Source organism: Camelina sativa, chromosome 7 (assembly GCF_030686135.1).
Source record: "Camelina sativa cultivar CO46 ecotype springtype chromosome 7, ASM3068613v1".
Lineage (NCBI taxonomy): Eukaryota > Viridiplantae > Streptophyta > Magnoliopsida > Brassicales > Brassicaceae > Camelina > Camelina sativa.
The window spans coordinates 7,883,343-7,907,756 of NC_141886.1; the positions used below are offsets into that span (position 1 = coordinate 7,883,343).

The window sequence follows — 24,414 nt, forward strand, 5'->3', positions numbered from 1 at the left end:
ACCATCCTATATATTTCCGACTAATTTCCTACCAAATATTATTAAAAAATAAAAATAGATATATAATTAAATTGTTAGTCAGAAATTGGTCAGAAATTTCCAACTAATTTTTGACCAAATATTATTTTAAAAGAAAAATCAATATAAACTTAAATTGTTGGTTGGATATTAGTCGGAAATTACCGACTAATTTCTGACCAAATATTATTTTAAATAAAATTAAAGATATAATTAAATAAATTAATTGTTAGTCGGAAATTGGTAGAAAATTTCTGACTAATTTCCTACCAAATATTATTTAAAAATAAAAATAAAAATATAATTAAGTAATTAAATTGTTAGTCGGAAATTGGTAGGAAATTTTCGACTAATTTCCTACCAAGTTTTTTGTTTTTTTAATCAAATCCAAAAATTACAAAAAAAAAATTGTTTTTTCGACAAAATTCCGACAACTACAACGTTTCCGACCAAATTTTATGACTAATTTCCTACTATTGTTATTTGGTCGGAAATTTTGAAAATGTTCCGATTAATTTCTGATTAATATATTTTTGTTGAAAATTTGTCACAAATTAGTCAGAAAATGGTTGGAATTTTTCGGACTACCGGATTGGTCGGAAATGGTAGTCGGAAATTAGGCTGTTTTTTTGTAGTGTGGAAGGCAAATCTTAAACTTCTACAAGTTAATACAACTGATCACATACTATATCATATCGTAATAAGTGAATTACCTAATAAATAAATTTTTACCTCTAAAAACACACAAACAATAGGATTTTTATATCTTTTAACCATGGATTTCAACCTTTTTCAAAAGAAAATAAATAAAAAATCATCTCATATATATTCTTTTATCGAGTATATACATAACACGTTGATTTTTTTCTGTTTTCTTTCTTTTTGATTTGAAGATATAATACAAAAACACGTCTAGTAATGTGCACAAACGGTTAAAAATGTTTGCGTATATGAAAAAGAAAAGCTCGTGGCCATGTTTAGTTTGGTAATGGACAATGTCAATTTCTAAACGTAACCAAGGCGGTGTCAAAGCGGTAATATTCGGGTAAACGTACCTCTCAAGTGCAAGCCCCACACAGATGCGATGCCGTAATCCTTAATAGTATTTCCCAACGTAAGTGATGACTGAACACACAAGTCGAGTCGTTCGGCGTTTTATGTGCGTTGGTCTTGTCGTTTTTGTACTCCATTTGTCTTTTTCCTCCTTCTAGGTTTTTTTAGCTTTTACCAAAGCGACGAGTCGAATATAAATTGGTATATTATCGGTACAATCCAAATTCACAAAATGTTAAATTTGAATTTCTTAATTTCTTGTGTTTTAAAATAATAGAATTTCATCGGCCGTTATGACATTTTTAGGTACGTCTCTTTCACGTGTTTGGTTATAATATTATTAGTTTTATTTTAGCTAGTTTATGCATCCCTCACATGTCCAAAATATTGACTATAGAAACAATTAAGAGAGATACAAAAGCTTTTGGTAGTTGGCGAAAACAAAATAAAAATGCATTTGGTCAAATGGAAGCAAAACAGTTGAGAAAATGAAAGTCAATGTTGAGTTTTTAAGGCCCAAACAATAAAAGGAATCAAAAAGTTTGACATGGATAATGTGAAGTTCGTTCATCTGCACGACTTTATTAATAGATTGAACCGACGAGCTAGGGATCAGATTTGGAGTTTGATCGTAGTTGGACAACTTGAGCGTTAACAAGAACCACATTAGTGACAACAATTATTTTACTCACAATATATGATCATATATATTGCTCTTGTAACAAGTCACATAAACCATTGTTTTGTTATTCTTTCCAACCTCTTCTTCATCAACTTTTCCAATAGATTGAATTCACACACATGCAAAAACATCAATCTTGAGTTCGGACTATAGTGTGTTGTCTCCCTCGACTCTTAAAATCACACACACACATATATATATATATATATATATATATATACATATATATATATATATATATTGTTTTGTATTAATATTATTGTCGAGTATAATTTAATACCATAAAAGTTTATAGTACCAAACAAAGATTGAGTAAAATCACTGGTTATATCATATTTTTATTTTTGGGTCAGTCCAAAGACAACCATAATAAGGTTATAAAATTTTCGTAAAGAAAAGAGAGTAAATTTATAGATTGTAGAACAAAACAGTATTATAACTATTTTGAAATGTACATATATATCATTTTTCGGTTAAATCATTTTCATTTTTAAGTTATGGAAACATAAAACAAATTTGACGTTATTTCAGAATTTCCAATAAAATTAATTACTTTATGGTCTCCATCGGCTTCCACTATTGGGCAGAAAATAGGCCCAAGGCCCATACTAAGTAGTGAGATCCGAGCCCCCCTCTCTCTCTCTCTTCGATTATCTCTCACGAAAAAGCCCAGCGAGACGGGTCACCAACCGGGTCGAATATATCCAACTGAAAGTTGGATCGGATCCGTTGGTGAATCATCCTCCTCCTCAACGCGAGAGTGGTGGACAAAGTGAAATTTGCAGAGAAGCAAATGAACACGACTTGCCATTAGAGGAGGCAACCAGAAAAATCCTCTCCTCTCTCTTGGAAAAATCCCTAAAATAACTCTACCGGTTTCCTGCAATGGCGACTTCGGGTTCGAGCTCTTCACCTTCATCATCATCATCATCAGGCACCGAATTCGCCGATCCAAACCCTAGTACCGATCCCGAGACGAATTCGGAGCGTGTTCAAAGTCAATTGGAGTCAATGAATCTCTCTCAACCTAGCGAAGTCTCTGATGTCACCAGTCGCACCGATTACAGCGGCGGCGATGATGATGATGACGACAACGACGAGGTTGCATCGGCCAACGGGAACGAAGGCGGAGTTAGCAATGGTGGTTTATTGCATGAAGCTGTGGCGGGAGCTAGCGGAGGAGAGGAAATAGAGGCGGAGAATCCTGTGGAAATGGAGGCTGGGGAAGAGCCGCCGAGTCCGACTAGTAGCGGTTACGATGGGGAGAGAGGGAGTAGCGGTGGAGCTACCTCTACTTATAAAGCTGATGATGCTAGCGAAGGTGAGATTCGGGAAGCTAATGTGGATGCTGACACCGCTTCGCAGCATGAAGCCGCTTGGTTGCCTGGAAAACGCCATGTTGATGAGGTCAGTTTTATTTAGCTCCTTAACTTTAGTGCCATATTCATGATGAAGCTTCTTGCATTAGAGGAGAGAACAAGGATGAATTAGTAGATTGGGTGGTTTCTATCTAAGTTCTAGGAATGTGGTTGAACTGATCAATGTTAAAAAATTGTGGAAAATGTGTAGTGAGTAATACATGTGAACTGATCAATAGTGATTATCTCCTCATCAGCGGTAGATGGAACTTCTGAGAACACACTTTTAATATGAAAACGCAGGATGATGCTTCTATTTCATGGAGAAAGAGGAAGAAGCATTTCTTCATATTGAGTAACTCGGGCAAACCCATATATTCCAGGTTTAGCCATTTCTTCATATTGAATCACCAGATAGTGAATGGCAGTATTATAGCGGGTTTTTATCGTTTTAGCTGACTTACTCTTGTTGCGTTTCTTGTTTTAATCATCGTATCTTTTAGATATGGAGATGAACATAAGCTTGCTGGATTTTCAGCTACTCTTCAAGCTATTATTTCTTTTGTGGAGAATGAGTAAAATATGCATAAGCTTTGTCTGTTGCTCGTTTCTTTTATGGTTATTTTTGTCATGTTTGATGCCTAACCCATTGTTTTTTTTTAGTGGTGACCGTGTCAATTTAGTCAAGGCAGGAAAACACCAGGTATTAAAATTTCCCTTTACTATCAGTTATATAGCTTGGCAGGGGTGCTTATAATAGTGCCTACCACTAGATACACTGGTGCATTAAATTTTCAGCTAGAGAAGTGTTTTGTTCGTTTACACTGTCATTGGAGATATTTACTAATGTCATGTCTAATTTATCATTAAGATCACTATTGATAAGGAGATTACAAACATCTTTAAAATGAGATGTCGTGGTGAAAATTCAGGTTGTCTTTCTGGTGAAGGGGCCAATATACCTGGTCTGCATAAGCTGTACAGATGAAACGTATGAATATTTAAGGGGGCAGTTGGATCTTCTATATGGTCAGGTAACAATAGACTGCTGTATATCCTTTCTTTTGAACTTTGTTACGTTTTAGTGTGCGGTTTAAATAACCAAAATGCAACATTGGTGATGCAGATGATACTAATTTTAACAAAGTCAATAGACAGATGTTTCGAGAAGAATTCAAAGTTCGACATGACACCCTTGCTTGGAGGGACAGATGCTGTCTTCTCATCTCTTGTCCATTCTTTTAGCTGGTTTGTCTCTAATTTTCAACTCTTTAAATCTGCTGTCTTTTATTTCCTGTTATTTTGTTTCTGAATATTAGTTTGGAGATTGAGGCTACTGATCTCTAGAAAAAATGGATAATGCGCACGACTTTCACTGGAGGTGCTAGAAAAGGTCATATTATTTCATGGATCAGTTTTATCTGTTAGAAACCTACATTATAATTGAAGAGACATATTTTTAACATAAATAATAAGAGATGATTTGTGGAAGACGAAGATCTCCAGTTATTATCAAAGTATATAATACAATATCTACGTAATAGCTGTTGGAGTCTGTTTACTGTCCTTCCTACAGATGTAAAACTGTTCTTACATACATTAAATCTTTTCTCTTTTTGTCTACCTCTGAGTTTCATGTAAAAAAGTTCTAATAATCTTCGAGATGATTGTCCCATTTTTAGGAACCCAGCTACATTTCTTCATGCCTATACTTGTCTTCCCCTTCAATTCGCGTTAAGGCAAGCTACGGGGACCATATTGCAAGAGGTTTGCGCCTCTGGTGTCTTATTCTCACTACTAATGTGCAGACACAAGGTAAAACCCCCGTATTCAAAAGATCAAAGTTTTTTAGCCTGGATATCCATCATAGTTAATGACTGTATGTATGTTTTACTTGCAGGTTGTCAGTCTTGCTGGTGCACAGAAAGCGTCTCTCCATCCCGATGACTTGCTTCTACTCTCAAATTTTGTCATGTCATCAGAATCATTCAGGCAAGTGCTAAATGTTTTGTTCATGTACCCACAGTGAACCATATGTGTTTTGTATAGCTTGTTCTCACTGCTTCCTCTCTGCTAGCAGGACATCAGAATCTTTCTCACCAATCTGCCTACCAAGATACAACGCTCAAGCCTTTTTGCATGCCTATGTCCACTTCTTTGATGTGAGTCAAATACTTGTAAAGAGCATCTTAGACTCATCAAGAGTGCACAATGTGAAAATATTAATTTACTCGGTAATGCAGGATGATACATATGTAATATTGCTTACCACACGTTCAGATGCCTTCCATCATCTCAAAGATTGCCGGTAAAATTAGCTTCCATGCTTGAAGATAGTTGTATTCTGTTACATGATAAATTGCCGAATACTATTAATAAGCATGTTATTGAGTTCCATAAACTTGTGCATGGTTAGGGTTCGCCTTGAGGCTGTTCTGCTCAAGTCAGATATTCTAAGTATGGTTCAAAGATCAATTGCGGAAGGTGGAATGCGTGTAGAAGATTTACCAATAGACCGCAGGCGTCGATCATCTACCACCGATCAGGGACAGGATACAGCTGTTCCCGACGTATCTGTGGGAACCGGAGGTCCCTTTGGAATTTGGCATTTCATGTACCGTAGTATATACTTAGATCAATACATTTCCTCTGAATTCTCACCTCCAGTAACTAGTCATAGACAACAGAAAAGGTAAAGTCACGAATCTCCATGGGAAACCAAATGATTAGTATTTGGAATGGAAAAGTACTGATGTTGTAGTTATGTTGTGTTGCAGTCTATATCGGGCATACCAGAAACTTTACGCTTCAATGCATGATAAAGGATTGGGACCCCACAAGACTCAATATAGAAGAGATGAAAATTACAGTAAGTTCGAATTTGAACACATGTTTACCAAAAAGATGAAAATCATTTTTGCTGCGAACTGACAATCTTTTTTACTGCAGCTCTTCTATGTTGGGTGACACCAGATTTTGAACTCTATGCAGCATTTGATCCACTTGCAGACAAGGTGAGATTCTTCAAAACTTTCCCATGAAGTTAAAGATAGCTTAAATCGTAGAAAAACACTAATCTCTGATAATGATAATACTGATGGAAATTATATGGCAGGCGATGGCGATAAAGATATGCAATCAGGTATGCCAAAGGGTAAAAGATGTGGAGAATGAGGTGTTCTTGCAAGGAGCTAGCCCTTTCTCTTGGTGATGATGATAAAGATTACTACTATTCACTCTTAAATATATGTACGTTCTTTTATTTTGACCAATGACCACCTATATATTGTGCTAGCACCACCCACCTTAATAAGGCAGTAATGTAATTGTACCCAGAAACCCTCGAAAGAAAGCTACTATTTCATTGCGTTTATTGTTATTAATTTAGCTTGAATAGTCAAAAACTGAGATGATGTAGTGAGCAATTATTTAAGGTTTTGATGGATGTAGACTAGAGTTGTTGGTAGTAAAGAGTTGGTTGTTATGTTGTGTGGTTTCAGTTTAAATGCCAATTCATTCACTGTGATGCTCCTGCGTTCTCTTATTTGTGTTCTGTCTTCATTATATAATAAAAAGTTTTAATTATAATTAAGGAAATTGTGAGATAATATATTTGTATTTTAAACACATTGTGATGATTAAAATGGTCAACTGATATTACGAATTTACGATTTGATCCATAAATAAATCTGTTATACTTTTTGAAGATAAATATACCATATATGATAACTTGTTTAAAAACTAAATTGTATTGTTGTTAATGCCAATGCAAAACAGTAAATTACATATTTTCAGTAGTTTTTAAAAAATAAATAAATGAAAATATTGCAGCATTTTAAAAACAAAACATAGAACACTCCAAATTCAAAAAACCAAGATAATAAAAGATCTGAAATAGAGACCAGGCTGCACGATCGGCCTACAAAATGAACAATCCAAACATTACTATAGATTTTACCAATGTATCTATCTTAAAAATAGAAAAGATAAAGTCTAGGGCGTTAGCATCTATCTTCGAATCATTTCTTGATAGGATTCGCCAAGTTCTTTTGTGTTTCAGATCATATAGTTGCAGCTCGAAATCGTTTTTTCTTTTTTTTTTGGTCGCAAGATATTGCTAGTAGGAATGTGACGAAGTCACGAAGGAAGGTTGTTGTTTCAACCCAAATTCGATTTACCGAGTGATGCTTTCTCAAACAAAAAAAAACACTCATTTACATATCCAGTGTTTTAGTTGGTTGATCATTACTATATTTGACAAGTTTTTTTTATTTGTATGACAAGTTCTCTTATGAGTTATGACTTAGTATTTAACTCTAAAGCGAATCCAAGAAATCCAAGATTAATGCAATGCCGCTTCAGACAAAATCTGAAATTTGTTTTATCTTCTCTAGACATTACGGATGAACAAGGGTTTAATACAGTGCTTCTAATTAAATGCTCTGCTTAAATGCACCTGTTCTCTAATAAAATATATTCTGACATCGAAGTTAATGTACTTAATTACCAAGTATATAGTTACACATTCATTACGAAGTTAATACATATTTAATTCCTCATTAAATATTGGTGTAACAAAATTGTAACTAAGGGGAGAGTCTTCATCATCCTCTGTTTTTGTTTTCTTTCAATATTTAGATTACAAGTTACTTTACCATTCGTGTACTAGGTAAACTTTTAAAGACAATCCAAACATTAATTGCATAGTTTATTATTTGTGTGTATATTATGGAGTTTAACCATTGTGTAAATTGTGTAACCATAGTTTAACTTTACATACTCTAACCGTTGTATAAATTGTGTTTCTAGGTACGTCACAATATACTATGCGATCTTTGTCCAAATTATTGCATATTTTAAAATATATAAAAGCTTCATTATGGACTAATATGTAGCTAAGAAAAAAATAACAATACCTAGCTCAATGTTTGTAAATTAAGTTTATTTGTTTCCAAGTAATGCCACAAAAATAGATAATAAATACTAACATAAGAAAAAAGGAAATCTTGTAGTACAAAATATATGTGATGGATCAGTCAAACTTCATCAACTTCGGGAGACTAAAATTAAAAAAACAAAAACAAATGTAAAAGTAAATGTTGGCCACTAAGCTTAACTATGATTATGAATTGCACCTTTTACTACTGCAAAACACTCAAACTGTTTATTACGTGACTGCCCCTTATCTTACTAATCTCTCTCCAAACCAACATAGGCTTTTCGGTAATTCAGGACTTGTCATTTGTTCCTCCTCTCTCCCACCCATTGACTTGTGTGGACATGATTTCAAAACTCATCAAAAGCTAAACTATTCTTTAGATATGTGTGACCATTTAATTTTTAATATATGAAAATCAAAGACGCACTAACTTCTTAAAATTCAAGCTGTTTTCTATTACTTTTTTTCCCCTTTCTATTTTTTATTCCCATATGACTTTTTTTCTCTTCAATTGTTGAATATTTCACCCACTATTAATTGGTATGTGATCGTTTGTCTTTTGTTTTCCTGATATTCATTTCTTTTAACAGTACGGTCTTGAGTTTTGATAATTAGAGTACATTCCACTAATGATATTTTCTAAATGAGTTAGTGTCACATACCATTGTGGTAGTTTTTTTGTTGATGTGCAAAAAATTAAAATAACATAAGTGTTTCGAGCAAATATAGAACTCTAAAAACTCGACAGTCCATATTAACGTGTGGTGTGGCGTCTGTAATGGATGTGGATAGATACTTAGTGTGGAGCTTGCCCACATTTAGTATTTTAAGAATTGAAAATGCACATAAAATGCTTATGATATATTTAGTAGATATTTATTTTCTCGTAAAAAAAAGTCGACTACTTAATATATCGTATCATTTTGAAAACTTTACAAATCATTGTGCATCAAAGATATCCTTTGCACTTATGATAAAAAAAAACGTTATGGACAATGCATTAGCTTGTATCCGAAATGACAAGATCTTAAGAACTAACTCGCCAACTCTAATCATGTAGTAAAAAATCACAGACTTTAAGACATGATTTAAAGTTGAAATTCAAAATATCATAAAATTTAAATTCTACATCAGCCAAACTTAATTATAGTTAAATGCTTAAAACATCTAACTTTGATGAGCATCCATTTGTTCTAATATTATAGTGTTAGAACTTGCTAACATTAGAAAATGTCAAAAATCGACTAACAACAAAGAGTCTCTCCAAAATTTGAAACTTATCACATGCATAAAAATAAAATGAATGTATGAAAGCCAAATCGAAATTAAAGAAAAATAAAGGAATACCTTTTTCTTTTGATTTTATATATTAGTTTTTGTTTATTGAAGAAGATATTAGATCACAATTGATACTTAAACTTCAATAATAGAAAAATCATACTCCTTTTGTTTCATTTATGTGAAATATTTCAAATGATATTTTTGTGAAACATAAAAGTATATGATATTATCTTAAATTTTTAGCAAGTCTTCTTTTTTAACTGAATTTATTTTATGAAATTAAAATAAATCAATGTTTAAGATTAAAACTGTAATCTTTTATGGACTTTGTTTTCTAACCAAGACTATATGATTTTAAAACAATTATGTATTTTTTGTTGCAACAATTTCACATCTATATTAACATTTTTTAAGTACATTTTGTGTTCTAACCTTTTATTTGTAAGATTTGCATAACTAATCCTTTATCATTTCAATAAATATTAAAATTTAGATGGAATATTTGTAATATAATTTAATCGCGAATGTTAACCACAAAACTTTACATTCCTTAATTACGGTTATTTTTTATGGAAATGTCTATAAAAATTCACAATTCAATAACACAACTTTTATTACCAATACACTAAAATATATACATTATTGCATCATCTATATTAAAAATCACATAAACTTAATCAATTATAATATAAAATCATAAAAATTATCTATATAAATAAAAGAAAAAATTATCCTTTGGTGTACCACATGTTAAATCCTAGTTACATACAAATAAGAAATTGGAGATTTTAAAGCATTTCCAACCTATTTCTCTATTTTTTTCTTCTTTAAAATTGAATAACTCTGTTTTGGAGTCGGCCCAATGGTTGACAAAAAAAAAACTCTATTTTGGAGATATATTTTTCTTAAAACCTATTTTATTTTAAAGTTAAAAAGTAGATATTTCTATATTTTAGTATAAAATAGAAATATACATTTTTAAAGAAAAAATGGAAAAGTCTATTTAGGAGATGAATAGAAATGAGTTGGAGCAAATGTAAGTCGAGACTTTTTTATAAGATGAGTTAAAGATGATGTTATTACAAATAAACAAAGTATTGAACATAAAAAAAAAAATGAACCCAACTTTCCATTGGCAGTGAGAAAAACGAAGAGGTGCATTCAATAGGCGTATCGCCATCAGATTGAAGTCTCATGGAACCATGCTCATAGCCTACTAAAAGCGATTCTAGGTTGGATTGGTTTAAACGTAACTTTGTTTCTGGTGAGTTTTTTTTTTTTTTTTTTTTTTTTGAAAAGGGCTTTCTATTAAAATGCAAAAGAGAAATAAAAAGATACAAAAGCCCAGCGTGGCTTTAGAGTTATTAGATATTGGGCTTTAAGCCCATAAGTTAAAAAACCCCGCATAACCAAACACACATTGAAGGTTTACAATGAATCAAGATATGACTAAGTCGCCGATGGAACAGTGAAACGTCACCTTGGATCTGAAGGGATGGAGGAGAACCATTGCTGGAACATCGATGAAGTAAGAGCCGAATTAGTATCAGTAAGTGAAGTGATCTTGTTCCGGATAGTGTAGTCGATGATTCGCAGGAGGCCATCCGTCGTGTTAAACTTCTGTCGATGGAGCATGTGATTTCGCTCAGTCCATATGGCATAGAGAGAACATTGCCATGCTAGCAGTGATAGTCGTTGTTGTGGTTTAGGCCTGGGGAGAGCTTGCATGTAGTTGAGGGAGACACTCCAATCTGGAAAGGCCTGGATCCCGCACCGGCGAGCAATTTTGGACCAGATGAACCATGCAAATTGACAGGTAAAGAAAATGTGGTCCCGACTTTCCTGATGCGAGTTGCAAAGAAGACATAGAGGATTGGTTTGTAATCCCCAACTTAGAAGACGGTCGCGAGTAGGGCATCGATTGAGGACCAGTAGCCAGGTGAGGAAATTGTGCTTCGGTATGCCTCCCTGTATCCAAACAATTTTCCCCCATGGTACTTGAGGCGACTCTTCCCGAAGAAGGCGATATATCATACCCGTGGAGTAGTGGTTGTGAACTTTTCCTTCCAGTTCACATTCATAATAATCATCATGATTCCCAAGAGAAAGAGTGGTAAGGTAGATGGAGAGGGATACTTGATTTTCAGTTCGAGCATTGGGGATTTGCCATTGTCCTTGACAACAGAGTTGATGAAGGGTGGCTGTCAAAGGGATCCCTAACCGTTGATTCCCAGGAGAGGATAGAAACTCCGATAGCTTACCAAAAGGAGACCAGTGATCCGACCAGAACCTACACGTAAGTCCATTCCCTACTCTCAATTTAACCCACTGAAACGCCACATCTCTGATTTTTAACAACTTATTCGCCAGCCAAGAATAAGACGGTCGCCTTTTCATTGTCCAGAAATTAGACAAAGAGCCTCTTAGGATGTTGAAAGTGTCCTAAAAGCCTCTTAGGATTTTAACAAATGGTGAGTTTAGCTATTGAAAGCTAGGTCTTGGTTTGCTGGATGTTGTGGTGCATTTTTTTTATCTTTCCATAAATCATAAATAGTTGAATGCAAAAAAAGTTGAAAGTGTCCTTCAAAATGTGAAAGAGAAATTAAGATTTGATAACTATTCAAAACTTATTGGCATGGATGTGAATCATGTGATGACCAAAAAGATCTGATAGCCAAGAATGTTTTTCTGTGGGCGTTGTTATGAATTCAATCGTTTTGCCAGACGTTACTAAGGATTATGCCGTTTCATATTTTTTTATATTAAATTTAAAAACTTATTATTATTATTATTATTTTTAATTAAAAAACTTATTACATATGACTAAAACCATAACCTATGTGGATGATATTTTTTTTTTTTTTTTTTCAGTTGACCTGTATTTCTAATTACAACTTAGCAGCATAGGACTCAACTCAAGTGTGTACCGGGTAGTCTAGCTCATCTTAATGAACCCCAAATGATTAATACAAGCTCACAGAAATTAAAATCATATTTAAACTATGACTATCTATTAAATCTAAAACGGTTAGTTAGAAACTTACACTACTTTTTCGGATAAATATAATATTTTATAATTTCAAATATCGCAAAATTTCTAGAATTATTTTACTCATTTTACTTTATTTTACTTTATTTTATTTTTGGAATGTTGTTATGAATTCGACCGTTTCACTGATCGTAACCGCAGATTCTGCCGTTTCGTTCTTTCTATAACTTTATTTAAACGTTTTCTCCATAAATTTAAAGCAAGCAAAACTTAATAAAATAAGAACTAAACTTGTTTGTAAATCATTTGATTAACAAAAAAATTTGTGTGTAAATATAACCTTAAGAAAAAAACCTCCGATGTCTAAAATCTTAACTCTAAAATTCCTTAATAATTTTACTTTTATTATCAATAACATACAATATACTTTCTTAAACCCGTATCAATTCATGAGAGTATTAATACTGAGTTAATTTAAGATACACATATGTACAAATTTGTATATTAAAAAAAAAAAGGAAAGAAATAGTGTATAAAATATAGATCACATCCATGCAGGCTAACGTTCAGTTGACTAGCAGCGATAAAAGCAGATAATAAATTCTCACATTTAATTTCCCCTTCTTTTTTTTTTTCCTTCCATTAAAGCAAAAACCCCACACTCTCTCTCTCTTCTTCTTCTTCTTCTTCTTCTTCTTCTTCCTCCTCCTCTTCATCTCTCTCTCTCTCTCTTCTCTCTCCCTGCAAAAACCCTAAATTTCCTCCGATTTCACCATCTTCAATCTCATTCACGGCTTCGTAATCACCCACCAAGCAAAACCCTCCAACGATTATAGATGATTGGAAGAGATCGAGACGAAGAAATGGGGGAAAAGCCCTAAAAAAAAAGGAAGCTTTTGATTGATCTTCTCCGAAATTGGAGTTTTTATCTTTGCTTTTTTTGGGTTTTGTTTTAGAAAAAAAAATGTATAAGAACCAGCTACAGGAGCTGGCTCAGAGGAGCTGCTTTAGTCTACCTTCGTATACTTGTATCAGAGAAGGTCCTGACCACGCGCCGCGATTCAAGGCTACGGTTAACTTTAATGGCGAGATCTTTGAGAGTCCTCAGTACTGTTCTACTCTTCGTCAAGCTGAGCACTCTGCTGCTGAAGTTGCTCTCAATGCTCTCTCTAATCGTGGTCCTTCTCACTCTCTTGCCGCCAGGATCTTGGTTTGTTTTCCTCCTCCTCCTCTTTCGCCTTTTTTACCATTTTTGGCATTTTCTAATTTCGGAATTTTTTTTGAGCTTTTGTGTGTTGAATTTGCATGTTTCATGATGGGGTTTTTAAGTTCTTGTGGTTAGGTTATTTAGGGTCGGTGCTGAGATCTCTGACTTTGCTTAGTTAGGGATTTGGGTTTCTGGGGTTTTCTAATTAGAGAGAGTGATGTTCTTATTCACTGTTGCTTTAGATTAGTTGATGATCTACGGATCCAAAAGTTTGAATCTTGTTCTTGCCCATTTTGATTTGATTAGGCACTTAAATGAGTAGAAGAATGAACTCTTTTGATTTTTGGATGCATGCTTCCTTCTGTTGAGTGTTTATGCAGCACACTGGTTCTTGTTGCATGACTGATCATACTTGTCCTGGCTTCTTGACCGTGTAGGATGAGACTGGTGTGTACAAGAACCTGTTGCAAGAAATAGCTCAGAGAGTTGGAGCTCCTCTACCGCGATATACAACCTTCAGGTCTGGTCTTGGCCACCAACCTGTGTTTACTGGTACTGTAGAATTGGCTGGAATCACATTCACTGGAGAGCCAGCTAAGAACAAGAAGCAAGCAGAGAAGAATGCTGCTATGGCTGCTTGGTCTTCTCTAAAACAATGTGAGTCTTTCTTCCTCATTGATTTCTTTAGTTTTGGTATGGTTTTTTTAACGAAAGTGTTGATGAAAAAGTAACTCTGCTTACATGGTGCGACTGATGTTCTTATTGGTAACAGTGGCAAAAGAAACTTCAAGTTCAATGCCTGAGCCTGAGAACATTGACGAACTAGAACAGGTGATTATAGCAAGAGCCTTGATAAACTATCGAATCAAGGAAAATATTGGCACGGGAAGCTCCTCAACTGCCCCGGTTCCATTTGCCAAGAGGTTCTTTATGCAGAACCCTAGACCAACAAGTCCACAGCCTTCTCCTGCAACTACATCGAGAATCTTACCCTTTATTTGCCCAAAACAACCTTCTAGAAGCAGCCGATCCTTGGCAGTACCTGCCGGTGTTGACAGGATTATGGCAGCAGCCTTGGAAAGCCGCAGCTACCAGCGGCCACAGCAGAGATTTGCAAACCCAGGAACAGCAGCTCCGCCTTATGTTCCTATGAGGCATTTAAGATCACCATGCCATGGGATGGCTCCACCTGTGACAATCAGAACTGCTGTACCAGTCTTCTCTGCACCTCCAATGCCTCCTCCACCTTGTACAAACAACACTCAGCTACCTTCTTCTGCGTATGTCCCATCGCTGATGCGGACCGCACAGCCCGTGAGAATTGCGCCACCTGTCACAATCAGAACCTCAGTGCCCGTTTTTGCTTCTGCACCACCTATTAGAATTAGGAAAGTGGATATCCAAACCGCTGTGAAGCCAACAGTTGATGTAGGAGAAACCCGGATGCCTTTGGTGCAAGAAAAGGAGAGAACTCCAGTCTTGCCTGATACTCTTGAAATTGGAGATGAAGGAGAGCACTACAGTCTTAAACCAATTTCAGAGAGTGCGAAAGCAGCGGCGAAGGAAACAGAGAGAGCAGAATTAAAAGATTTGAAAGGAGAACCGGAGATAGCAAGAGAGCGACTGGAGAATCTAAAAATCTGATGTCTTGATGACTGTCTCTGGGTTTAGTTTTTTTTGAGGTTGGTTTCTGAAAATTGTTACATTAGTAATCATCGTTCGATATTATACTCGGTGGATCGAGTAGTTTGATAATCCGAAAGATTTGTATTATATTGGGAGTTTTAGGAGGAACATGACCATCTCTGCATTGTAGAATTTGTATCAGTTTCGCTTCCTATTCAGTTTGTTTGTGTCCTTTTCTATAAATCTGTTACCTATCGTCGTTCCAGTCCAGGAGTATCAAGCTCTTTTGTCTTAAACAACTATGACATAGTGGACCGTTTTAAAAAAAATCAAATTTGCAACCTCGACCATTTGCATAGAAAGTTCAAAACTGTTCTCAGTGTCAATACTGTTAGTTCTTTGACTAACCATTCAGTGTGTAAACCCATTAAGCTAAAACACGAGCTGTATGTATCACTTTGCAAGGGAACAGAATTTAATAATGCTCCAAGTACTAGGAGCTTGATGAAGCATTTGAGAACTTCGATTTCTTCAATCAAAGTACAAAGCCGACCGAATCTTGTCAGTGTACAACAACAAGATGAATAAGGTTCTACAAGTACAAAACAATTCCCAGTTTCCCAGTATTGGGTTTGAAGAAAGTTGGTTCCAACCCCCAAAACGAAGAAAGAAGAAGAAAAATCAGTTACTATACACTGAAAAACACACCATGAAAACGCATCTTGCTGAACAGCGTCGTGTCAACGAGATGCAAGAGACCAGAAGTTGAAGAGAAAAGAGGGCAAAGCAGCAAACCAGCTTATGAAGGCTAATGCTGTTGATGTTTCAAACTGAACACAATGGTTTTGTCCGCAGCTATTTAGATCGTTGTCTATCAGAACCGTTATGCCTGCCGATGCACAAGCCGCTGCAAAAGTCAGCGTCGATGTAACCTGCATTTTAAACGGAAACAAATCGCTTATTATCTATCTTTTTTCTCATACAATTTTGATAGATTGAGAGGCTAAATGATTCATAGAGTGTGATAATCTCTTACCCCATCACCGATTGCAAACAAGCTCACAAGACGACGGTTCTGTAGTGAACGTTTGACCATAATAGCATAGACGTCAACCATGGCTAGTGTAAGACTCCACAAGCTCTGCAGACCAGTAGCTGCAACTAGGTAGCTGAATCACCAAATACAATAAAAAATCTTCAGCAAAAGCCATTAGTCAGTAGTCACCGAACTTAGTTAAGTCATATGAAGCAAACAGATATAAACCTATACACTACCCATCACATCCCATAAATTGAACAAAATTGTTATCGCATCGTGTCTACTACAAACGTTCATTTGTCTCGCACATGCAAATTACACCAGCACCAGAAGACACCTGACGCCAAAATATCTAATAACCAAATTAACCAACTACAGTGACCACATGAAAACTTGACATATATAAGCTTTACATGACCAGTTAAGGTGAAAATCACATTCATTTGTCTAGCACATGTAAATTACACCAGCGCTGTAAAGAAAAAACTTACGGAAGTAACTATCAACAGACACCTGATGACCGCATGAAAACAAGACATACATAAGCTTTACATCCAACGTTCAAACTTCTCAAATACAGCTCATCTAGTTAGCAGCAATCTCACATCACTGGACACAAATCTTAAAAAAAACCCTATACAATTTCTATCAAAAAGGCATTAATTTGGTACTGATTCAGCCTTAACGGTATTAATAAACTCACAAACTTCATCGCCAAACCTGACGCCCGATTTTGTATTGCACATTAGGAAAATGGAATAACATATTCAAGTTCATAGGCATCCCATCAAAATGCTAAAACAGAATGAAGTTGATGATAGAAAAAGGGACTAACCAAAAGGCGGTAACGGAAGGGAAATCACTAGTAGTAGCCATAACAGAGAGAGAAGCAGCAGCAAACAAGAACTGAAAGAAACGAAGAGCAAGTCCAAGTAGTGTTCCAGGCATGCCTTCCATATCATCCATCCTCACCCTCGGCGGGTTAACAACTTCTGTAGCTGCTGGTGGAGGATCTTCCACTGGATGAACCGATGCATGGCTCACATTCATTTTCTCTTCCTTCTTTAAGTTCTCTCTCTCTCTCTCTTTCCTCCACCAACACACAAACTCAACACATTTCTCTCTCTCTCTATCTCTTTCCCCAATTGATGATGATGATGAACACACAACAAATCTAAGACTCTTACCCTATTCACCTGTAGAGCATTATTATTCATCAAATTCACCAAATTAAGCCACAATTTAGATTCTCAGTACACTGAATCAAGCAACGAATCAACAGTTTCGCGATAACTTAAAACTAATCCAAGGACTGATTTCAACTAGATTTGGTTGCAGGAGAAGACGAGATCCAAAAAAAAAGAGAGCACGCAGATCGAGTTGAGAGAATTGAGTTACCTGAGAGAGAATCAAGAAGAGATGGAGAAATTGAAAGCAGCCATGGGAGATTTGGGGTAGAGCCGTAGAGGGGGGAAACCCTAAGCAAGCAGATCGTGAAAATGGTTTTTAAGGTTTATGGGAGAGAAGAGGAGAAGAGTGAGTCATCTCTCTCTTGATCAGGATAAGGAATTAAAATGTCGAGCTTGACGAAATGGCTTGCTTAACCACACGAGCTTAATTACAATTAAACCATATATTTATAAAAAGCTTAATCAATCAACTACCAAACTATTTTTTCTATTTTTCTTTCTACAATTTTTTTCTGGTTAATATTTTGAAGGTTTTTTTTTCTGTGTGACTAAAGTCAATAAAATTACGTAAATTTTCCCTTTCTTTATTTAAATTTAATACTTTATTCTAATAAAATTGTCACAAATGGCTATGATTTATATTATATAGCAATTTAGCAACGTATATCAAACATGTGATATAATTTGTGAAAAAATTTATACTTTGATGCATAAACAAAGCTCGGTAAGTAATGTAGTTGTGATATCCCCTGTACGGCTGTACGAACCCAACTTTTGTTTGGTTAAGCTTTAGCGTTTTGTGTGCATATACGCGACTTTGATAAGCTTTGTCTCAGGTAGGTCTTTGGTGCTGGACCTGTGTTTTTAGGTTATGAGGTTGGTTCTTTTTCTAAGAATACGTTATTGATAAGTTCGTTCGAAGGTAAACACACAAACCCATATATGTTTATGCGTAACTAAACCAATATCAGTTTGAGCTTAATTGAAAAAAATATTGGTTGGAGATTTAAAGAGAATTTAAATGACTTTAAAATGAAGATTCTAAAAGATTGTGTAGAAAGTGTTTTAAAATCTTGCTGATTTGTTTTACTAATCTTGTAAAATCTCTCATCAAATCTTTCAAACTTTTGCAAAAAAATCTTGCACAATATTCTTTTGTTTACTTAACACTTTTGTCAAAAAAACATTGTTACCAGAAGTTTTTTCATTATTATATATGTTGCAGGTTTTTTCACAGATTAAAAGATCATACCAATTAGTGAATATGTTACCAATTAATGAATTTGCAATTTGAGAAAACTCATCAACTAAAATGGATCCACGTCCTTGGAGTAGGTAAATAATTATTGTACGTAATCCCAGCATAATTAAATAATTACGAAATAATACACTCCTGGTTTGATGAGCTTAACGAGATGATGATGGTGAATTGGTGATGGTGGAGGAATCATACGTGACTGTTCATGGTGATGGTGGAGGAATCATTACTCGATTTGCCCTCTCTTGATCTGTTAATTTTTCTGGTTCTGTTTTGCTCTCTTGTTCTTCATTTTCTACAAAAGAACAACAAAAAGTCATGGACTATGATTCACAATCTATTTATTTAATTAGAGAGTTTACATGAATTTTGTTTATGAAGAAAATAGTATAGAATCCTAAAACAATAACATAATAGTTGAATTCATTAACAATCTAATATTCTTTTGTTTTACTTCAATAACATAAAACTTTTAATGACTTGATAAAACTCTTAATCCAATAACACTAGATTTATGAAAACTTTAGATAACTTTTTACAAATCCATAACTAATAACACCAAATTTTAAGAGAGTTTTAAAAAATCTTGATTTAATAACAACATATTTTACGTAACTTTTAAAGTCATTTAAAAAGAATTTAAATGTCAAACCAATACCCCCTTTTAATGTTTATTTAATCTTACTTACATTCATGTAATCTATATATACACAAGTTGTATGGCCCGTTTTTTCCCCTATGTTGGCCCATGACTTTAAGAGCCCACTCATGCTTGTCAAGAGAGATGGCGGTTTCACCTATAGCACCACAGATATGGCTGCTCTTTGGTGGGTTAAATTACTAATCTATATATCTTCCTCACGTATTTTGACTTTTTTCTTTTTGTCGGTACTTTCAATCTGAACTTGCATATTATGCAAAAATCTGCCTGGCTCAGGTATCGGCTTAATGAAGAGAAAGCCGATTGGATTATTTATGTGACAGATGCTGGCCAGCGTGAGCACTTTGTTAAGTTATTCAAAGTAGGTTTGATGAATTTATTAATTTCATTTAATATCTGGCCGACTTGTGAAATGTTATGCCTTGATTGAAAATGTCAGCCATGACTCTGGTTTTCCTATTACTCTGGATCAGGCTGCCAGAAAAGCAGGATGGCTTCCAACCAATGATACAACTTACCCTAGAGCTAGCCATGTTGGTTTTGGTGCAGTCCTTGGAGGTGATGGCCGGCGGTTCAATAGTCATTATGCTGAAACATTTAGCCTAGTTGGTTTGCTGGATGTGGCCAAGTATTACAGTAAAAGGGCCCTTATAGAGCGTGGTATATTACTTTGTGTACCTGGATTTTGTTGAAATCTATAAGCTTGTTCTGTTATTACGTGGTCTTAACTCATCCCTCACATGTTCCTCTCTGGTTAGGCAAGGACAAAGAATGGACACCCAAGGAGCTGGACGAAACAGCTGAGGCAGTTGGATACGGTGCGCTGAAGTAAGTATCATCTCTATTCTACTGCTGGTGAGTGGTGATAGTGTATTGTACATCTAACTTGTGGTGTTGTTTAATATTTTTCTTTCAAGGTTTGCTGACCTGAAGAACAACAGATTGACAAGTTATTCTTTCAGCTATGATCAAATGCTTCGTGACAAGGTACTGGAATTTGGCAGCTAGTCGACATATTTGGTTTATGCAGTCATCTGCACATGCTTATTGAATATTTGATCACATGTCATGAGCAGGGAAAAACAGCTGTTTACCTTCTTTACGCCCATGCTCGGATCTGCTCAATCATCAGAAAGTCTGGCAAAGACATAGATGAACTGAAAACGGTATTGTAGCAGCATGAACTCGAATCACTTAATTCTTCTAATCGTTTGTTCCTCTTTTGGTCTTCTGTCCGTCCTCTAGGAAACCGAGACACTAATTTTCTTGGACTTGTAAACCTGCTGATTTATACGTTTTTCATAACGTCAACACCTACCGAGTCTGTGTATTGCGCCGTTTGAGAACCTATTTTATGATTGCAGGCAGGAAAGCTAGTATTTGATCATGCGGACGAACGGGCACTGGGGCTTCACCTGCTTCGGTTTTCCGAGGTAAAACACACGCTGATTATAGATAGTGTTACTTTCATACTCGGCTTAGTTTTCGTAGTAACAATTGCAATCCATGTGTGCATGATTTGCAGACGGTTGAGGAAGCGTGCACCAAACTGTTACCGCACGTGCTGAGCGAGTACCTCTACGGCTTGTCCGAACAGTACTCCAGATTCTACAACAATTGTCAGGTGAGCATCCCCAAAATTCCTGCTTTTCTATTTACCCTAATCAACCCTACACCGTTATATTCATCATTTTCTTGAACTTTTGAAGGTCATTGGTTCAAAAGAGGAGACAAGCCGTCTCCTACTTTGTGAAGCAACGACCATAGTCATGCGGAAATGCTTCCACCTACTTGGAATCACCCCTGTTTATTAGCTTTGATCAAGGCAAAAGCGTTTATGTCCGTTTCGACCAATTTTTATTTATGCACAATTAGTGAGAAAGGCTTTCTTCATCCTCATCCCTGGATTCTCTCATTAAGCGTTTTGTAAAACTGAAACCCTGAAGGTTGTTCTGTGTCACGCCAAGCCACTGAACTGATCCCGAAAGGGTTTTAATTTCTTATTAATTACTATGTTAACTTAAGATATTCTAGAGTCTAGACACATGTTTGAACATTTATAGATGTCGTAACCTTATTTGGATGTTGTTAGTTTGTTGAATATTATTATCTAGCAATTCTTATCTACTCCTAAATAATTTCCAGTAAACAGGTTATTATGTTTCTGGTGTCGGATTTTGCTCCGGAATTCTACAAATATAACAAGGGATCCACATATAATTTTTTACCTAAATTAACACATAAGCTTTTATTTAATAAGTCTCTCTAGAATAAGACTATTTTTTTCCCTTTCATATTTTCGTCACCTTAGTTTGGAATACATTTCGTCCCAAAAAAAAAGTTTCTGATACATATGGACCCTTCTCTCTTCACAAAAGACATCATGTTCTGTTCTTCACTAAATACAAAATCCATGCTGCAGCAAATTACTAACTGTCTCGCGTCTCTTGGGATCGGTTACAAGGCATTGGCTCACGAAGTCTTTGGCCTCTGGGTCCGTTATGATGTTCACAAAATCCATGACTGTTTCATTGGCCGAATATGTCTTCTTACGACTTCCGACTGGTGATAGCATTGCTCTTACTAACACGCCCACTGCCCATACGTCATGTGATTCCGTGGTAGTTCCGTCGGAAACAGACTCGGGTGACATGAATTCTCGACACCCTAAGTAAGGTGTGTTACGGCTCCACCAACTGTTGTCACCTATGTTCTTCGTCATGCCTAAGTCAGAGACTTTCACTTCTAATCCTCCTCCCTCAGTGTGAAAAAAACAGGATATTCATGGGGTGGAGATCCCCATGCACAAATCCAGCCTCATGAATGATCTAGGATCTCGTTTGTGTGATGTTGGATATGTATGATTATGTTATTGAAACCTTGGATAGAGTTATGCTAGGTTGATGGATAGAATGGTTAGGAATGTTATTGTATTGACACTTCATTAATTTACATGCAAAACAATTTATTTTACTATTTTTAGGGGGGGGTCTCCAACCTACGTCCGCCACTTCATGTGATCATCCAATGGAAGAACCATCGCTGCTGGATTGGTTGTTATTCCGTCAACAACACTTGAGTACATGGCCAGAAACTGTTGTCCTCCTCTTGCTTGTTTTAGCATCTCTTGAGTAGCTTGGATATGAAGTCAATGAACATATTTAGCAAACAAATTAGTTTCGTTGTCACAAAATCAGTCAAGTCTTAGCTTCATCAGAGACTCAACACAAACTCAAAGTACATAAAATGAAACTACCATATATGATATATCTTATTCAAGAACTCATTCAGAAACTGACTGCATAAAACTCATTCAAAAATTAATTGCTATCCATTAGTCTCTAAACTAATCACAGAGTTATAAGAAAATAAGATCCTTGTTACAGTTTTTGCAGTTGTCCAACCGACTGCAATATTTTAGCATCTATTATAGTACAGAAAGGATAAGTTTAATTCAACCAATGCCAGACGAGATATATACTTATTGATTCCTCTAGGAGCAAAAACTTTGAAAGCGGCTTCAATGGCTTCTCTGTAGTTATCTTCATCCGGTGATATCATCTTGGACTTAACTAAAGCCTAATGTTTCAAGGAATGAGAGAATACATACAAGAAATCACAAGACAAGTAAAGTTTACTAACTGTTTGCTGAGTAACAAAAAGTAAGGATACCTTAAATTCGTTTTTCTCTTCCCTAGTCGAGTCGAGGGAATGTTGCTGTTATGGACATTTGCTTCCCTGAAGATTCTATCTAATTTCACCACTGAATCTTCCACTAGCTACAATCAACACATGGAAAATAAAAAATAAGGCAATGCTCTGTAATCCTAAAGAACTTATCATAGACGCATAAATCGGGCAGTTCAAAGAAAGAGGAGTACCTGAGTTGCGACAACGAGAGTGAATTGAGAGAAGAAAGATTGGTCTTTTAGTATCAATGTGTCTGTGATTCCACCAAGTACGAGATTCTCGAGAGCCTCAGAGCCAGTAGGACCACAATTGAGCAAACAGATGCTGGCTGTTTCAAGAGTCGCTTGACCTAATTCTCCTACGATTTCATTATTTACCTCAACACCATCAGAATATCTATACTAATCATCTTCTTTCGTTTGAAAATAAATTGGTACAAAATTAGGTTATGAATGTTAATAACATTTTTAACATTCATAATTACAAATGTAACTCCACATAATCCAAACCTAATTACAAACTTAGTACCAGTGTTCAAGAAAGTGCTAGGCGGTATCTGGGCGGTGACCCAACGCCTAGCGCCTAGAACGCTTAGTCGGGGCCTAGACGGTTTTTAGGCGATTTAGGCGTTTACAACATAAAACATTATATATATATAATTATATTAAAATATATGTTATAAAAATAAAAAATTTATAAACAACGGTAAGAAAAATACATTTATTTAAGTTATATTAACAACATATAAATGTTTATAATTACGTATATAGATATAAAACATAATAATTTAATTATATGTAATTTAAAAATCAAAAATAAATATTAAAATAAAATGTATGTAATTTTAAGCGGGTTAGGCGGTCATCTAGGCGTCTACTGAGCGTCTAGCGCCTAGACGGCGCCTAGGCGGCCTCCTAGACCGCTTTCTTGAACATTGCTTAGTACTTTTAAAATTAACCCCGCACGTATGTGCGGGTCCAATCCCTAGTATACTATTAAAAGGGAAGCAATTTTAATAAATAGACATAGAGTTATAAATTATTACAATGAAATGTGACTCAAATATGAATAAGGATATGTAAAATCTTTGAAGCCAAACAGATTGAATTCAAAATTAATTGGAGCCAAATAGATTGATAATCATTACACTAGTTAAAAAATATTAAAAGATATTATTAACACATAAAAAGCAAAAACAATTAAGACCTACCACAAAATCTAAATAAATCAACTCACATAATTAGTGTATAATTTAAACAACTAATTAAAACCAATTAGCGTTTAAATTTATAAGAGAAATTCATATATAATCTTAGCAAGTTAATCTAAGAAAAATCTCGGAATTATAGATCTTTGAAGCCTTCATGTTTCATCCAAGCCGCCTCAAAACACGAAAGGGTCTACAGCGAGGGTCCATTGCTAT

At 35.3% G+C, this 24,414-nt stretch overlaps 5 protein-coding genes and 1 long non-coding RNA gene across 7 annotated transcripts; 3 read left to right on the forward strand and 3 right to left on the reverse strand.

Moving 5' to 3' along the window:
* The first annotated feature begins 2,420 nt into the window (after nt 1-2,420).
* On the forward strand, nt 2,421-6,484 carry LOC104700688 (vacuolar fusion protein MON1 homolog). 2 transcript variants are annotated; one of them, XM_087457968.1, is made up of 14 exons: nt 2,421-3,160; nt 3,415-3,494; nt 3,615-3,686; nt 3,775-3,814; nt 4,044-4,145; nt 4,238-4,359; nt 4,794-4,926; nt 5,012-5,103; nt 5,192-5,273; nt 5,355-5,419; nt 5,528-5,803; nt 5,889-5,980; nt 6,061-6,125; nt 6,227-6,484. In XM_087457968.1, exons 1-14 carry the CDS (start codon nt 2,639-2,641, stop codon nt 6,320-6,322), a joined length of 1,839 nt encoding a protein of 612 aa, XP_087314094.1. In that variant the 5' UTR covers nt 2,421-2,638; the 3' UTR covers nt 6,323-6,484. The 2 variants fall into 2 exon arrangements, with proteins under 2 accessions (XP_087314094.1, XP_087314095.1); XM_087457969.1 differs by lacking the exon at nt 3,615-3,686 and having other exon boundaries at nt 2,510-3,160.
* Nucleotides 6,485-10,807: 4,323 nt separating this feature from the next.
* Nucleotides 10,808-11,728, reverse strand: LOC147941020 (uncharacterized). Its single transcript, XM_087458351.1, has one exon. It carries the CDS (start codon nt 11,726-11,728, stop codon nt 10,808-10,810), a length of 921 nt encoding a protein of 306 aa, XP_087314477.1.
* A 1,079-nt stretch (nt 11,729-12,807) lies between these two features.
* On the forward strand, nt 12,808-15,396 carry LOC109124701 (double-stranded RNA-binding protein 2). The gene is made up of 3 exons (XM_010416231.3): nt 12,808-13,530; nt 13,965-14,184; nt 14,300-15,396. The coding sequence occupies exons 1-3, from the start codon at nt 13,285-13,287 to the stop codon at nt 15,169-15,171; spliced, it is 1,338 nt and encodes a 445-aa protein (XP_010414533.1). The 5' UTR covers nt 12,808-13,284; the 3' UTR covers nt 15,172-15,396.
* Nucleotides 15,397-15,627: 231 nt separating this feature from the next.
* Nucleotides 15,628-17,882, reverse strand: LOC104700689 (CASP-like protein 5A2). The gene is made up of 4 exons (XM_019227555.2): nt 17,591-17,882; nt 17,028-17,388; nt 16,190-16,322; nt 15,628-16,085 (listed from the first exon to the last, which is right to left on the reverse strand). The coding sequence occupies exons 2-4, from the start codon at nt 17,240-17,242 to the stop codon at nt 15,894-15,896; spliced, it is 540 nt and encodes a 179-aa protein (XP_019083100.1). The 5' UTR covers nt 17,243-17,388; nt 17,591-17,882; the 3' UTR covers nt 15,628-15,893.
* A 1,587-nt stretch (nt 17,883-19,469) lies between these two features.
* LOC104700692 (arginine--tRNA ligase, chloroplastic/mitochondrial-like) lies at nt 19,470-21,478 on the forward strand. The gene is made up of 8 exons (XM_010416232.2): nt 19,470-19,662; nt 19,775-19,961; nt 20,060-20,129; nt 20,219-20,288; nt 20,378-20,467; nt 20,666-20,734; nt 20,827-20,925; nt 21,011-21,478. Exons 1-8 carry the CDS (start codon nt 19,555-19,557, stop codon nt 21,113-21,115), a joined length of 798 nt encoding a protein of 265 aa, XP_010414534.1. The 5' UTR covers nt 19,470-19,554; the 3' UTR covers nt 21,116-21,478.
* A 1,270-nt stretch (nt 21,479-22,748) lies between these two features.
* LOC147941021 (uncharacterized) lies at nt 22,749-23,213 on the reverse strand. The gene is made up of 3 exons (XR_015561702.1): nt 23,183-23,213; nt 22,974-23,080; nt 22,749-22,880 (listed from the first exon to the last, which is right to left on the reverse strand). It is a non-coding gene; the product is annotated as an uncharacterized LOC147941021 (long non-coding RNA).
* Nucleotides 23,214-24,414: the final 1,201 nt, after the last annotated feature.

Excerpts from the sequence above, each read along its gene's own strand:
- LOC104700688 (XM_087457968.1), top strand. The coding sequence starts at position 2,639 with ATGGCGACTTCGGGTTCGAGCTCTTCACCTTCATCATCATCATCATCA. Across the intron at positions 5,274-5,354 it reads CCTATGTCCACTTCTTTGAT|GATGATACATATGTAATATT; the intron begins GTGAGTCAAATA and ends TCGGTAATGCAG. Across the intron at positions 6,126-6,226 it reads TTGATCCACTTGCAGACAAG|GCGATGGCGATAAAGATATG; the intron begins GTGAGATTCTTC and ends ATTATATGGCAG.
- LOC104700689 (XM_019227555.2), bottom strand. The coding sequence starts at position 17,242 with ATGAATGTGAGCCATGCATCGGTTCATCCAGTGGAAGATCCTCCACCA. Across the intron at positions 16,323-17,027 it reads CCTTCCGTTACCGCCTTTTG|CTACCTAGTTGCAGCTACTG; the intron begins GTTAGTCCCTTT and ends TTGGTGATTCAG. Across the intron at positions 16,086-16,189 it reads TGTTTGCAATCGGTGATGGG|GTTACATCGACGCTGACTTT; the intron begins GTAAGAGATTAT and ends TTTAAAATGCAG.
- LOC104700692 (XM_010416232.2), top strand. The coding sequence starts at position 19,555 with ATGCAAAAATCTGCCTGGCTCAGGTATCGGCTTAATGAAGAGAAAGCC. Across the intron at positions 20,289-20,377 it reads ATCAAATGCTTCGTGACAAG|GGAAAAACAGCTGTTTACCT; the intron begins GTACTGGAATTT and ends TGTCATGAGCAG. Across the intron at positions 20,468-20,665 it reads ACATAGATGAACTGAAAACG|GCAGGAAAGCTAGTATTTGA; the intron begins GTATTGTAGCAG and ends TTATGATTGCAG.
- LOC147941020 (XM_087458351.1), bottom strand. The coding sequence starts at position 11,728 with ATGAAAAGGCGACCGTCTTATTCTTGGCTGGCGAATAAGTTGTTAAAA.
- LOC109124701 (XM_010416231.3), top strand. The coding sequence starts at position 13,285 with ATGTATAAGAACCAGCTACAGGAGCTGGCTCAGAGGAGCTGCTTTAGT. Across the intron at positions 13,531-13,964 it reads CTCTTGCCGCCAGGATCTTG|GATGAGACTGGTGTGTACAA; the intron begins GTTTGTTTTCCT and ends TTGACCGTGTAG. Across the intron at positions 14,185-14,299 it reads TTGGTCTTCTCTAAAACAAT|TGGCAAAAGAAACTTCAAGT; the intron begins GTGAGTCTTTCT and ends TATTGGTAACAG.